This window comes from Rutilus rutilus (genome assembly GCF_951802725.1).
Source record: "Rutilus rutilus genome assembly, chromosome: 23".
In the NCBI taxonomy this organism is placed as follows: domain Eukaryota; kingdom Metazoa; phylum Chordata; class Actinopteri; order Cypriniformes; family Leuciscidae; genus Rutilus; species Rutilus rutilus.
Genome location: NC_140233.1, coordinates 5,987,827 through 6,003,882, shown reverse-complemented (window position 1 = coordinate 6,003,882; position 16,056 = coordinate 5,987,827). Strand labels below are relative to the sequence as shown.

At 37.7% G+C, this 16,056-nt stretch overlaps 1 protein-coding gene across 2 annotated transcripts in view; it reads left to right on the top strand.

Moving 5' to 3' along the window:
• The first annotated feature begins 13,749 nt into the window (after positions 1–13,749).
• Positions 13,750–16,056, top strand: part of syt7a (synaptotagmin VIIa) — a 129,862-nt gene continuing 127,555 nt past the window's right edge. For both annotated transcript variants that reach the window (XM_084397336.1, XM_084397338.1), the window contains exon 1: positions 13,750–13,899. In XM_084397336.1, coding sequence (XP_084253462.1) covers positions 13,866–13,899 — 34 coding nt within the window. In that variant the 5' untranslated portion in view covers positions 13,750–13,865. The remainder of the gene's footprint in view (positions 13,900–16,056) is intronic.

The following is a 16,056-nucleotide window of genomic DNA, read 5'->3' as shown; positions in this document are numbered from 1 at the left end:
AATGACGTGTCGGCTCTAAAAAGCTGTGAGAGACGTATCAGTGAATTAGACTTGAAAGCATCTCTCAAATTGGCCCAATCCAAATGGAAATGCCTCCGCTATTGAAACTTCCCGAAAGTTCCCACACTTCGGGAGATGATTATTATAGATTAAGAGATTCGTTTTGCATGGCCACGGCACAAGAGAAATTATACGACGCAAATCTGTTTCGTTATTTGCAGTCAGAACGGCGAAATAGCATTAAATACCATCTAAAAACTCATTTAAACCACCTTTGTAGGCAGTTTGAGGTTTAATTAATACATTTTGGGTATGCAAATTCACTAATTATTTAGGGATGGGACACATGAAATGTCATACAAAGTGTACAGTAGTTATCGCACCCAAAACCAGTGCTATTTTAGATGTTATTATAGTTTTTATTATTATTTTGAATTCGATTGTAATTGTATGTTTGTATGTTTTTATTTTAATATGTCTATATGGCTTTTATTCATTTATATTTCAGGTTTAATTTGTATTTTTTACTAAATTAAAATTGGGGAATTTCGCCTTGGCAACTAGCTGAAAAATAAGTTTTGTATATTTTATTTTATTTTATTTTATTTCAGTTAATGTTTATTTGAATTCAAATAACAAAAATGTTTTTAGTTTCGATATTTATAATAATTATTTTAATTGCTATTTTAATTACAATAATAATTTTACAATAATAGCCCTGACTAAAACATTAAAAACAGTTTTGTTAATTGGAATCAAGCTGAAAATAAAATAAAATAATATGTAATAAAAATATTAGATGAAGAACTTAAACTAAATGAAAATTAGATATTAAATATTAAAATAACAAAAACTAAAAATGACAGAAACACAGAAAAATGACTGGAAATTAAAATAAAAACTGAATTTAAAAAAGCTGATTCAAAGTATTAATAAAAACTATAATAGTATATAAATAACATGCTTACGCACCAACTCAAATGTCATGTCACCTAATTAATATTCATGAGCAAAGCTGTGTCCCACCCACTGCGAACCAACGTTAGCTAGTTATAGATATCCCACTACAAAAAGTTCACAACCCCCTAGATTTTTAGGTTCATATCTGTCGGATCAGATTTGAGAAAGAATAACAACATGCTGACGCCAAAGTAACGTGCATATTGATTGTAAGTGAATCTATGATGGGGGGGCGGGGCTAAATAATTATGAATATTAATGCCTTGTCTGAATTTTAATAGTCATTCCAGTTTTGTGGAGAATCCGATAAGCACACACTCACGGAGTGACGTTCCAGACTTTGGATTGAAGTCATATTTATTGATAATCCTAGATGTAAACACACTTATAGTATATCTCACTATATATTTGTATGGATAGTTTTATCAGTGTCTTGATTGTTTGTGTGATCATTGTTGATTACTGTGTACTGCACACATGCAGATGATGTTATGATTATTGTTTTTTGTATACGATGGCTTATTTGCACACCTCCCCGATCCTTTTATGTTTTTGGCATCTGGAAGAGTTATTAATATGCCAGTTTACACCGTTTGACCTGCGATGTATCAGTGTTGGAATCGTGAGCTTTTAGTTCACGCGTGCACTAGCAAATCAACCAAACGAAAACCCGAAACGGTTTCAGGTTGTAGTTCTCGTTTAATGTTTGCTTTCGTTTCGTATTTGCAGCCCGTTGTGGAGAGTCAAAAACACAACGTTCTCGCTCGCACGTCGGCTAGAGCGAGATAAAGCTTGCCTGTGTGTGTGAAGAGCGTTGTTTGGCTCACGCTGACAAACAATCGAGTCCGTTTCACACTGCCAAACGACTCCTGAACAAATCCCTGCCGATAATACCTCTGTCCCCTTTCCCAGTTTTAGCATTAGCACACTGATTTCCTAAACTCGTCCGGTTAATATCGTCCTGCTACTGAATGTACACCAGCATTCAAAAGTTCGGGGTCAGTAAGATTTCTTATTTTGAAAGAAATTAATACTTTTACTCAGCGATGGATGCATTAAATTATGGAAGCTTGTTTCCTCCACAAAATAAAACATTTTAAAAGATAATTGCGACTTTTAATCTTTACATCTCGCAATTCTGACTTTATTTCTCAGAATTGCGAGATATAAAGTCACAATTGTGTGAAATAAAGTCGCAATTGCGTGTTATAACGTCAGAATTGCGAGATATAAAGTCAGAATTCTGACTTTTTTTCTCGCAATTGCGATTTTATATCACGCAATTCTGACTTTATAACACGCAATTGCGACTTTATATTGTGCAATTCTGACTTTATATCTCCCAATTGCGACTTTATTTCTCAGAATTGCGACTTTATATCTCGCAATTGCAACTTTATTTCTCATAATTACGACTTTATAACACGCAATTCTGACTTTATATCTCGCAATTGCGACTTTATTTCTCAGAATTGCGACTTTATTTCTCACAATTGCGACTTTATAACACGCAATTCTGACTTCATATCTCGCAATTGTGAGAAAAAAAGTCAGAATTGTGAGATAAAAAGAATTATTATTATTTATTTATTATTCATTGGCGGAAACAAGCTTCCATATTAAATAGATCAGAAGTGACACTAAAGACAAAGAATCCTGACAGTTTCACCAAAAAAAGGGGAATGTTTATGCATTACAATATCGCGTTACACCCTAAAAAGTAACTAATATCGTTACTTAGTTACTTTTTATGAAAAGTAATCCGTTAGATTACTCATCTGGCTGATTCTCGCGCTCTTACAGGCTTTGCTGGTGTGTTTTTTTACTGAGTAGTTGTTGTTTATGCATTCAATAACACAGCTTCATTTCCTTCGAAAAACACACATAGGACCAGATTTACTAACAGCTTACTACTAACCCTCTTTTGGTGTTAAAAAACGACTGATAAATTAGCGTGAACACGGTTATTTTTTATTGCACATGCATTTGTACAGTAAGTGTTTCCCTTTCAGACGCAAGAGTTATTTGGAATATTAAAATCAATCACGCAAGGTGATTTACTAAGGTTTGCGCTAGTCAATTTACTGGTGTTTGCGCCATTATTTACCGCCTAAAAACAGCATGTCTTCAACCAGACGCTAGTTTGCGCTGCTCTTGATAGATAGTGTTAGTCATGATGGAAATGATCCGGCTGTGTGTGTGTTCTTCAGTAGATCACGCAGAACTTTACACACACGCCGGCGCTTTTGGGGGATTTCGCTCGTTAATTACGTTAATTTGCCCTGTTTAGTAAATCTGGCTTATATTATATTCTGACCGTTGAGAATATAAATCCTACGTATGTACGCCATACGAAAGATCTCTTAACATTACGGGTTATACGACCTAATTAAGTGTTTTTATTGAAAGTTGAAAGTAATGCGTTTTGTTACTTTTTAAGAGAATTTTAACTTGGAATGTTGAAGCAAATTTAATTAAACTGAAAAGTAACGTGCATTACTTAAAAAAAAAAAAGTAACTTAGTTAAAAATAGTAATTCATTACTTTACTCGCTACATTAAAAAGTAATCTGATTACATAATGCGAGTTACTTGCTGAAAATTCAGCTTTGATCACAGGAATAAATTACATTTTAAAACATATTTGAAAAGAAAGCAATTATTTTAAATTGTAATATTATATCACTGTTTTTACTGTATTTTTTTTAGCAAATAAATGCAGCCTTGGTGAGCAGAAGAGACTTCTTTCATAAATCTTACCGACCCCCAAAACAAACTCTCTAGAATATCACTAATTAATATGACGCTAAATCATAATTCGTTTTATGGTGCTGTCTAACAAGTAAACATGATGACAATGAGACTTTACGCCATTTTAAAACTGTTCAGATGCCCTTATTTATTGTTTGAAGGTCATAGGTCGGACTTTACAAGGTCAACGCGCGCAGAACCCCTTTGACCGGTTACCTCACATATCGTTAATTGTTGAAACGAATGCAAACGGGATGACGGATGACCTTAATGACCTTGTTTTGTGAGCGTGTTTTTTTCCCTAAACATTCCAAAAGCTATGACGTATCTTAAGATCTGTGATTATTTTCATTATTGTGATGATTATTTTCTGTTGTTTTGCTTTGATTTTTAATTACGTGTCATGATGATGATGATGATTTAGTCTTTTTTGATTTTTTTTTTAACCGTACCTCTGATTTCCGTCATGTTTCATCAGCTGTGAACTTGAACTCATTGTGTTTGTGAGCTGTCGTGTGTCGTGTGAGGGGTCGTGCGTTTCTTTATCGTCGTTTTTTGGTATCACTAAAGTGTGTTATTCACTCTCTCTCCCTCGTTTTCACCATCTGTCCTTCTTCCTTTCGTTGTTCTTGAAGGAATTAGACAGCAGGTGGTTAAAAAACACCAAAAATAGCACTGATGATTTTACAATCCAAGCACAAAAAAACAGATCCGGCACAAGCGCAATACTCACACGGCCCTTAGATATCGTACAATATTCAATATATTATAAACAACGTATCGCCTGTTTGTTTCGACAAACCAGAGAATGTATCTTTGAATCGTATAATCGATGTAAATTGATAGTATTCAGTCTTATTTAGCAGTAAATTAGATGTTAGATATTTGTAATTTCGCTCTTTATATTATGAAGAGTGTTTATATAGAAGGACCAGCACATATTTATGCAATAATTAAGAAATAATCTAAATACACAACAATGGCTGAATCTCATGAAAACATGTCTTGGTCATATTTCATCTCTAAAAAATATGATATATGAAAGGAACCTTTAATTTTTTTTAAATAATAATAATAATAGTAATATTAAGTAAACATTTTAAGTTTTGGGGTATTTTTATATTATTTTAATGAAGATTAAGCAAAAAAAATGCTGTATTACAGTAACTTTCATTTAAATAATGTCATAAAAAGTGTTAATTGTCTTTATGAAAACGTCACAATGCAAAAAAATATTAAAGGTTCCTAAAAAGTCGTAATTTTCTTTATGTAAAATAATAATAATAAATATAAAAAACTGTATTACAGTAACTTTCATGAAAATAATGTCACAATGCAAAAGGAAATAAAGCTTTGTTTTAGGAACAAATATTCTAAAAATAGGTTTATTTATTATTATTAATAGTCTTTTGGGGGTGAAATATGACCGAAACATTTTTCATGAGTTTCACATGTATTCTCCACGTGGTTCAATCATGCTGCTGTTGAGCTGTAGTTATAGATAGATCCTCCTTCCTCCACAACGCCTTTGCTTTCCTCCTCTGCGAGGAAAAGTGCAATAACGCACTTTAACTACATACACAAAAAAATGCACAATGTGGCCCTTCTGGAAGAGCGTCAATCTGTGTGTTGAGGTCGAGTGAGTGTTGTGAGTGATACGCAAACAGTCACATGTGTGAGACTGAAATATGCCTGTTGTTTTAGTCACTGTTGCAGAAACACGCTGATCATGTTGAATTCCTTGTCACAGATTGTTGTTCAATAAAATGAATTTGTTCATAACCGTATTTTGTGCCTGTAATGGTTCTGTCTGAACGATGCAATCATTTTTTATGGAGTTATAAAAGCTGAAAAGTTATTAACACTTTGCAGTTAAAAAAACGTATTAATGTCTAACCAATTTAGTCCATTACCAATCATACAATAAAACATTTTACACTTGAACTGTGAAAAAATGAACTGATAATAAATGAGATTCCAGTCATATACATGTGGCCGAGAAAAGTGTTACTTTTATACCAAAAGAGTCAAACTGTGAATATTAAAGGCGTATGTCTTTTAAGAATTTGTTTTAGTATTTTTTGTTGTGGTTGTTTCATTTCCCAGTGTTTATTTAAGCACTTAGAATCGTGTTTTCTCAAGGTCGTTTAGTGTGTGCAGTTCTCATCATGGCCGCCGGGTGTCGCTGTGGTGCAGCTGATCTAAATCATTTTCTTTCTGTGGAAACGCCACAGTTATGAAAATATGAATTACGTGATTCTGTAAGACACGAGCACTGCAACTTTTAATCAGATCCATTCACCCATTATAAAAAAACAGGACTGAGAGGGTCACTAGTCCAAAACACGCATTCATTTTTCACAACAACTCCCCAGAGTTTGCTTCTCTGAAAACAGCTTTAATGCGATTTATACGAGAGTTCGATTTTCTTTTCCGTCTTTAGTTTTCCAGGGGAAACCAGACGGGAAATTTAATCGGACACGGGACACACACACACACAAACAAACACAAAAGACAGCCTGTGTGTGTCCATAGTGAAATTCAATGTAGTTTGAGGGTTAGGTTTCTTATCGACCGCGCCATTGTTTACTACAGATCTCATTCACTGCTGTTCGCTCGGGTCATATTTGCATGACCTCAGACAGTGAGTCTATAAGAGTCTATACATTTACTATACGTGCTCTCTGGGTAAACACAAAGAGAACATCACTGCTAAGTTTAGATATAGGGTGAGAGGGAGCCTGAAGTATGAAACAATATTACACAACCTGCCAGTACGAACTCTTAAAGGGAAAGCTTACCTAAAAAATAAAGTTTCTATAATTATTTTGTTTTATTTGACTGTGCGTATTAAACTTGTACACTACTATATGTGAAACACTAAAAGATTTTGAGCTCTTTTCATAAATTACATTTCATTGGCTTATTTTTAAAGGTGCTGTAAGCGATTTCTGAGAAACTGTTGATGTTTGAAATCACCAAAACAAACACGCCCCTAGCCAAAATGACCACGCCCCTATCTTGATAGCTCCGCCCTCAAATTCACAACACACTATGCAACACAGGCCCCTCCCCCCTAATGAGTGGTACACCCCTTACTGCTGATTGGCTACAAGTATTTTTTTGGCGCTCGGTCCGATCCACGTTCAACAGCGTTTCTCAGAAATCGCTTACTTCACCTTTAACAGACTAAATAAAAAAAAATACAGTTATGTCCATATTTACAGTGACCACATTTTTACTTTGTTCCTTTAAGCATCAAGAACGTGAGAGACTCTGAGCTTATATTCAACATAAACATATATATTCTCTAAGCATTTACCCTGATTATATATTATTAGCCCATCTCCAACTCATCCATACACACAGAGAGAAAGAGCAGTTGGCATAAGTGAAGGCAGAAGAGAAATAAGCTATAAAGAGAGAGACAGAAGGATGACCATTGAAGCGAGTGGAGGATGTGGAAGAGAGAGACAGAGAGACTGGTAATGTGTATATAGGTCACTAAATCAATGGGAATCAGGTTTTCTGAGAGGAGAAGACAGGGATATTTAGAGAGAGAGAGAGAGAGAGAGAGAGAGAGAGAGAGAGAGAGAGAGAGAACTGAAACAGATGCAACTGTGATGGACTGACAGAATAGATCACTAGAAAACCTAATACACAAACACACACATGTTTTGGACCTTTACTAACAATGTATTAAATGTTGAGCCTATTTATACAATTATATATATATATATGGACAGACAGACATATTATTATTATTATTATTATTAATAATTTATTTAGGTATTTTTATTGTATAGTGTTATTAATGCTTTGGCAATGATACGATTTCTTTCACCATGCTAATAAAGCTATTTAAATCTTGAATCTAGATAGATATATCGATAGACAGACAGACAGACAGATAGTTATATCGACAGACAGACAGACAGATAGATATATCGACAGACAGACAGACAGATATATATATCGATAGACAGACAGACAGACAGATATATATATCGATAGACAGACAGACAGACAGACAGACAGATATATATATCGATAGACAGACAGACAGACAGACAGACAGATATATATATCGATTGACAGACAGACAGACAGACAGATAGATATATATATCGATAGACAGACAGACAGACAGACAGACAGATAGATATATCGACAGACAGACAGACAGATATATATATCGATAGACAGACAGACAGACAGACAGACAGATATATATATCGATAGACAGACAGACAGACAGATATATATATCGATAGACAGACAGACAGACAGACAGATAGATATATATATCGATAGACAGACAGACAGACAGACAGACAGATAGATATATCGACAGACAGACAGACAGATATATATATCGATAGACAGACAGACAGACAGACAGACAGATATATATATCGATAGACAGACAGACAGACAGACAGACAGACAGACAGATATATATATCGATAGACAGACAGACAGACAGACAGATAGATATATATATCGATAGACAGACAGACAGACAGACAGACAGATATATATATCGATTGACAGACAGACAGACAGACAGATAGATATATATATCGATAGACAGACAGACAGACAGACAGACAGATAGATATATCGACAGACAGACAGACAGATATATATATCGATAGACAGACAGACAGACAGACAGATATATATATCGATAGACAGACAGACAGACAGATATATATATCGATAGACAGACAGACAGACAGACAGATAGATATATATATCGATAGACAGACAGACAGACAGACAGACAGATAGATATATCGACAGACAGACAGACAGATATATATATCGATAGACAGACAGACAGACAGACAGACAGATATATATATCGATAGACAGACAGACAGACAGACAGACAGATATATATATCGATAGACAGACAGACAGACAGACAGATAGATATATATATCGATAGACAGACAGACAGACAGATATATATATCGATAGACAGACAGACAGATAGACAGACAGATAGATAGATTTATCGACAGACAGACAGATACAGTAGATAGATATAGCGATAGACAGATAGACAGATAGACAGATAGATAGATAGATAGATAGATAGATAGATAGATAGATAGATAGATAGATAGATAGATAGATAGATAGATAAAGGAGTACGTGAGATTACAGTAATGAGTCTCATTCATCACCCTCAGAATCATTAACAGCTCGTGAAGCATCGCATACATGTGAGATTCTGGCATTTCCCATTATTCAAAAAGGTTATGGAAAATAACTAAAATATCACAGCGCAGACAGCTCTGTCAACACACTCTCATTGTGTGCAATAAACCATTCATCTTCATATGCTGCTGTTTCTGACTTGAGTGTGTGTGTGTGTGTGTGTGTGTGTGTGTGTGTGTGTGTGTGTGTGTGTGTGTGTGTGTGTGTGTGTGTGAGTGTGTGAGTGTTGCATTTTTAATTGACCTCATGTAAATGCTGATTTTTGCATGAGATGATCAGAATGAATTGTGTGTAATTACTTGGATGAGGTTTGCCATGTCCTTTCTTCTTGGAACAACACACACACACACACACACACACACACACACACACACACACACACACACACACACACACAGCTGGAAGATGCTGCGTTGACATTATATCTCATGTATTATATCTGCACTACTGTACTTCTTAAATAGCAAACTTTACTGCCTCATGGCAGCCATATTTGTTTAAAACAAAAACAATTTGTATATTTTTTGTAAAAATCTAATAATTCAAAGTACATTTCTAAATGTTTCAAAATGCATAAATTCCACACAATACTCAAACCTCCATTACTAAATAGTTTTAGCAATCAATCAAATTGTTCAATCAACCTTCCTCAGGCTTACAAAACACACAAAACATATGCAACGTGTACTTTTTTGTAAAATAAGAACAAAAGCATGAGTTTTTCAGCAGGTCACACACACACGCACACACACACACACACACACACACACACACACCTCTACATACACGCTGAAGTGACACAAGGTGGCCGTAAGAGCAGCACATGCCATCGGACACACTTCATTGAGCATCAACTCATCCTTCCGGCAGTTTTATTAAAGGTTATATAAAAGCATTATTATCCGTGTTCTGTTCGCAGAGGGTCCCGAGGGTGAATGTGCTGGATTTATTCCTCATCCCGTGCACTTAAATAACTGTTAATGTTTCTAAATCGAAGCTCATAGATCTCACGTGAGCCAAACAAAAGCGGTTTAATCTGTCTTCCTCACTTTAGCGGCGAGCGCTCACCTCAATCACTGACCTTTGCTCCGACTCTCCGGTACATTATCCGTCTCAACAACCACCAAACTGCTGTCTGAATTAACCGGGCCGGTGGGTTGGCAGTTCTCAAAATCATTAAGTTGAAGAAAATGAACTAACCAGCATTAAAGATGAATGGTTCGCAGCAGGAGGTTTTGCTCCTGTGAGAGGAAGGTCTGGAATTGACTAGAAATTCATTTCTACGGCCAGCGATGATGTTCCCAGAAGGTCGCCTGCTGTTTTTCTCCACTGCATAAATGATCCTCTTCACACACTGAGAGAAAGACAGGGAGAGAGAGAGAAATCAGGCCCATCTCTATTTCAAAAGTCACTCGTTTAGAAGGACAGGACTTTTAGTACATGAGCATTAGTACAGATCTCTGCGGGGTGTCATTAATTACACTGATGCTAACAAATCCAAGGCCCTGTTTACACCTGGTGATAAGATGCCGTTTGGTCGATCGGATCACACATAGACGAGGGAGACACATTCCCGTTTACACCTGGTGTTTTAATCCGTCTCTTTTGTCCACTTTCACCCACTTCTGTCCTGATTTCTTCAAGGGGAGGGTCTATGGGTGAGTAAATGTATTGGTTTTTCAGATCTTTCGATCTAATGGAAATAATAAGCTTGTGTAATTTACATATGAACACGACCGAAGACATGGAAAAACACACGGAGAACATCAGCTTTAGTTTCTGTTCTGACAGACACAAGACCAGCCGAACGCTGTGAGTGTGTGTGTTAGAAATCAGGAATGGAGAGAGAACATTGTGCTTGGTACATTTTTCATCTTCAAACCAAACTTGGGTCTTCAGCCGATACAGTTTAAATCCCGTCTGGCTCGAGCTCTTCCCATAATGTCACTCATTAGATCAGTAGACGGAGAGAAGACGGTCTTCTGTGGCTGTTTGAACACATTCGACCACATGAGCGTTTACACTACGAAAGCAATCCGTCGAATGTGTTTTCAACTCCCAAGAAGTGGTTGTAAGAGTGGACAAGCTCAAACCCTTTTAAACCCTGTTTACACCTATATTTAGTGTCGTCCACTTGTGATCCGATCGACCAAAACGCATCTTAACACCACGTGTAGCGTATTGTGTAGCGTAAATGACAGTATTGACTTTTGAGCAATATTTGGGCTGCATTGGAATAAGCCTCCATGTGGAAATATGAATAAAAATACATGTGACAGTTTGTGATGAGAATGAGTGTGCACAGTCTTACACCAATTATGTTTATTGATCTGACAACGTGTTCGTTTTCCCCCCTCATTTTGCCAGGGAAAGGTTTAAATGGCATGTAAACACCTCAAAAACTATGACTACTATGACAAAAACTACTAAGACTTCCTTCTCAAAGTTCATACATTTTTAAATTATACCTCTCTCTCTCTCTCTCTCTCTCTCTATATATATATATAGTATGTATAGCGTGTCTGTGTGTGTGTATCTGTGTTACGATCTGATGTACCTGCCCTTCCCCCATTCACTTTCACTTTATGAAAAACATCTCTCCTTTTGAATTCCAGGGAAGAAAGCACACAATAAATGTTTGATGGTGAGCAAATGGTGACAATTTTTTATTTTTGTGGTAAACTATTCCTTTAACTGTGTGCTTGTAATGGCACAATCTCACCGCTAGAAGTCGCCACTTTGACGCGCATCTCCTCCGCTGTGTGTGTGAGGCGTGAATGGCGTGCGAAATGAGTGAACGCGCAGGGGTTTAGCGGTTTACTGCGGGATAGGACGAACGGTTGCATTTACTCTGTGGTTCTGCTCCTCTTCTCGGGCCCGTAGAGGCCGTGTCTGTGCGTGCGAGCAGGGATGATTAGGCGGGGCGGGCGGAAGCCTTTGGGACACGGGCTCCTTCTCCATCGGGATGGTGGCCGAGCAGCTCCACCTGCGATCATCATCTGCGCCACCGGTGCTTAAATTGGATGTTATGCAACAACGGGTTAATGAAGCACAGCTTCAGTTAGTGTTTCACTGGCTATACAGTACCAGGTGCATGTTCAATACTCAAAAGATACAATACAAGCAGGATTGCGTTACGCATCCCAGCGCGAGACAATTAATCCAACAGTGACGTTCACTACTACTAGTCCAGCTTTACTAATATTTAGTTTTTTTCCAAATATTATTAACAACATGTCTATTCACATCACAGTAGGCCTATACAGAGGAACAGACCCTTTTCACAGACTGTGATGATGACGCGTTTTAACCGGTTTTAAAGGTCATCCTGCAAAGTTTTTTATATTTTCATTTAAAAAAATGTGTGTAGGCTACATTTATAACACTATACTTATATAACATTTGCATCAAATTACGAAAAAAAAAGGAGTGATGGTAAAGGTGACATCTTTCTGAATTCTGACTGCCATTATCAATCTCTATTTTTTTCCTCTTTTTGAAAGTTGTGAAAACACTGTTGTGGAGTTTTTCTTGTGCTATTTGAGTAAAACTGGATCACACATAAATATGGTCTCTCATTCACGCTATAGAAGTTTACCCAACTATGATGACTTCCGCTTCTGAGAGACACTGAAAAACGAAAAGGGTCAATAGCTTCTCATACTTTCTTAAGTTGGTAGGCTACTTATTTTTAATAAGTAATTACTTCACAACCGCTAAAAAAGTATGTTCTATAGGCTGTAGTATGAATGTAATCTAGACGTAGCCTACTACATTCGCCATGTTGTCATTATCACGTGACATACCAGCATCGTAGGTTATGTCGCTTCAATGTCATCCATAAATCCTCTCCCATGGCCTCATGGGATAGCAAAGTGTCCATCATATGCACACTACAGAATCTCACCAGAAGAAGTTGGTCATCCGGGCACTTTTTGCCTTGAGTACTGTGAATTCAGACACACTTCTTCTGTCACAAACTGGTTTTCAGGGAAGTATGCGATTTCAGATGCAGCCTGTGGTGAGTCATTGGTTACTTAACTAGTAGCTTTAGACTTCAAGACTTTAAGTCTAGTCTAATGAACAGGTATGTTTCCATACTGGAAAAACATTAGCACATTAGCAAATGGAAAGACATCAGAAATGAAAAAAGTTAATATTAAGTAGCCTACTAGTTATTAAAACTGGAATAGGTACCATTAACAATTGGAATGCATACTATTCAGAAATTAGTATTTGATACAAACTATAAGATTACTCAATTGCAAAAATCTGCAATTTGTTACCAGTAACAGAGTAATAGTTAGTTGTCACTATAGCAGCAATAATCCTAGTGACTTAATGATTAGAGACTATTAGAATATGTACTAATGAGATTGAAAAGTAAACTAGTCATTCAGTGTTTATTGTATGTTTACTGATTAACAATAACAAAGAAAAGAAAAATATACCGTTGGATTACTTATAAGTAATTGAAATATATATATATATAGCCTAGATTATAGTTGTTTTTTAAGGAATACGTGTCAAGGCTGCCTATAGCCTGGCACAGACATTTTGCACATGCTCAAACCATTCAGGCTGCATCCGAGAAAAACCTTTTAAATAGTCAAAGCATTGATAGATGTTATATTAGGGATGCATATAGACACAATAACAGCTATGAAGCATCCGCTACCCCAGCCCACCCCACCCGCGGGGCAATGTCTCAAAGCACGTCACCGTGAGTGTGTGTGAGGAACGAGAGAGAGAGAGAGAAAGTAGATGTGTGCAGACAACCTGCTCGCGCGTAATTCTGGGAGGAGGAGGACTCTCCGCCGAGCAACGACACAATAAACACTCACGGAACCGCGAGAGTTTCCCCCCGGTGGAGTAACAATAAGCACTTAAATCATCCAGCCAGGAGTCCATCATCAATCTGCAGACATGTATCTGAACAGGGAGGAGGAGTACAGCAAAGGTGAGCGCTTTTGTTTCTGTTGCCATTAAACTTGTAGGAGTATCTTCTCCCCTTGGACTGGTGCCTGTGGCGCGGACAGGTCTGGTGTGGAGGCACGGGGGTGTGTTGGAGATGGTATGGCACCTGTCACGGGGGTCATCACTTCTTTGCCCCCTTGTTTTACATCATTGTCCAGGCGCACACATACAAGCGCGCGCGCGCACTAATGACTGTTTGACATTGTCACGCGCTCTCAGGGCATTTGCGTTGACAGCGATTACTGTTGCATGCTGTATTTGATATATAACTTTGATTTGAGGTCCCATGAAGGTCTGTTGTTGCGTGCATGCTTTCTTATCGATGGATCGATCAGAGCTACTTGTTGTGCGCTTCGTCCTTGGTAGATCCTCACATGAAGAGACTTGAGGAAGGACATACGACTAAAACACAAGGTCAAAGCAGGTGCCTCGTCCCCGGCATCCGCATCACTGCGCGCGGATCTTTGTGTTAATGTGATTTTTTTTTTTTGGGTGATGATTCCGCGGGCGTTTTGCTGGGGTATCGTGGGCTGTTATTTGTGTCAGCTCTCCCACGTGTTTCCGTAGCGTGATTCCCCGTGAATTCGCTGGGTGTCCACTACAATTTTCCCCGGTGTCCCTCCCACGGTAAATGAATTCGCTTCGGGGCTCCGGAACGGAGGTGACTGGAATTAAGAGTGGACGCGTTCGGGTTACGCCAGCAACACCTGCTGCTACCGAGAGCCAGAAAGCAAAAACGGTGTTTGATATGCGGTAATGGCCGTGAGAAGATGATAACCGTAGCGTGAATGAAACTGTGGGTTTGGAAAGGAAAGGTGGGAACGGATAAGCCCTCAAATATCAGGACAAACCCTCTTCTGAAATGGGTTCTGGTTTATAAAAGGTCTATTTTTTTCCCCACAGCACCTTCAAATTTACTTGTTTATCCCACAAACACGAATTTGTATAGGTACACATAATGAACATCTGCAAAGTGTTTTTTATAAAGATGCCTTAACTGGTTCCCTAAAATAACCAAACAGGATCACACAGCATAGCCTACTGTATAAGGAAATGCTCCGTGTTTGCTTGAAGGTTATCATAATTACTGTTATGTAATCCTAATTAAGACATCATTTAGTCAATTTGTCAACAATCCCCATGAGAAGGTTCAGTCAGGTTTTGCTTTTTTTAATCATCCCCAAAAGGTTAGCAAAACATGTAGTAGCTAGTAGTATCTTTTGATCCATTAAAGATTTGTTCAGGGATTCAGTCAGTGACCTTTTCTACATCGTTACGCCTGTAGGTGGAGACAAACGTATCTTTTGTCTGTTGTGAGCGTCACTGAGTCATTCACTTGAGCGAGACAGTTTTGCTGCGCTTGTTTGCAAATCTTATAAGAAACTTGGTAAACCGACAGTAAAACTGTCATAGGCCAGTAAGAGCTGTGTGTGTAAACCTCACTCCCCTGATCTCAAGAGGCGCGCTAGCGACTGCGCTCTCTAACCGGTCACATAAGCATCATAAGGACTTTTCAATATCATTCGTTTAATGTCACGTCCCAGTTCGTTTTCAAAAGAGATGTCTTATTCAGTGCTTCTCTTCAGATTAAAACACTGATTTGTTTAGGCTGGCCACACACTTGAAGATTTTAAGCCCAATTTTGGGCCAGATTTGCTACCCCCAATGATCTGGGGTGTGTGACCCGATTCGAGGCTTCTCGCAACTGACTTTTTGTCCAAAAAATCCTCAATTCTGTCAGGACCACTATCGTCAAAGATGATTGACAATTAGCATACAGTTTTGGATTGGCGGTATGGTTTTGTTCTGGGACCAAGAGCAGCAATAACCCCCAGAACAGAACTAACATAAATGTATTGCAGATATCATTGTCAATATTTTAATGTACAACATAATTCGAGAAATTAGTCTGATTCAAGGGGAATCAGAATGCCAAATCCTGACTGACGAGAGGAGGAGCTGGGGAGGGAGGAGGGTAATTAGCTCTGAGAAACTGATAATACTGAAGGAGCTTAAATATGTATACAGTGATAGGTGTCGTATTCCTATACTGTAGGTAGACGTGGATCAGCCGAGAGTCAGCTGACGTTAGCTTGACTAACTTGACCTGCCAGAACTAACGCTACGTTTGATTTGTGTG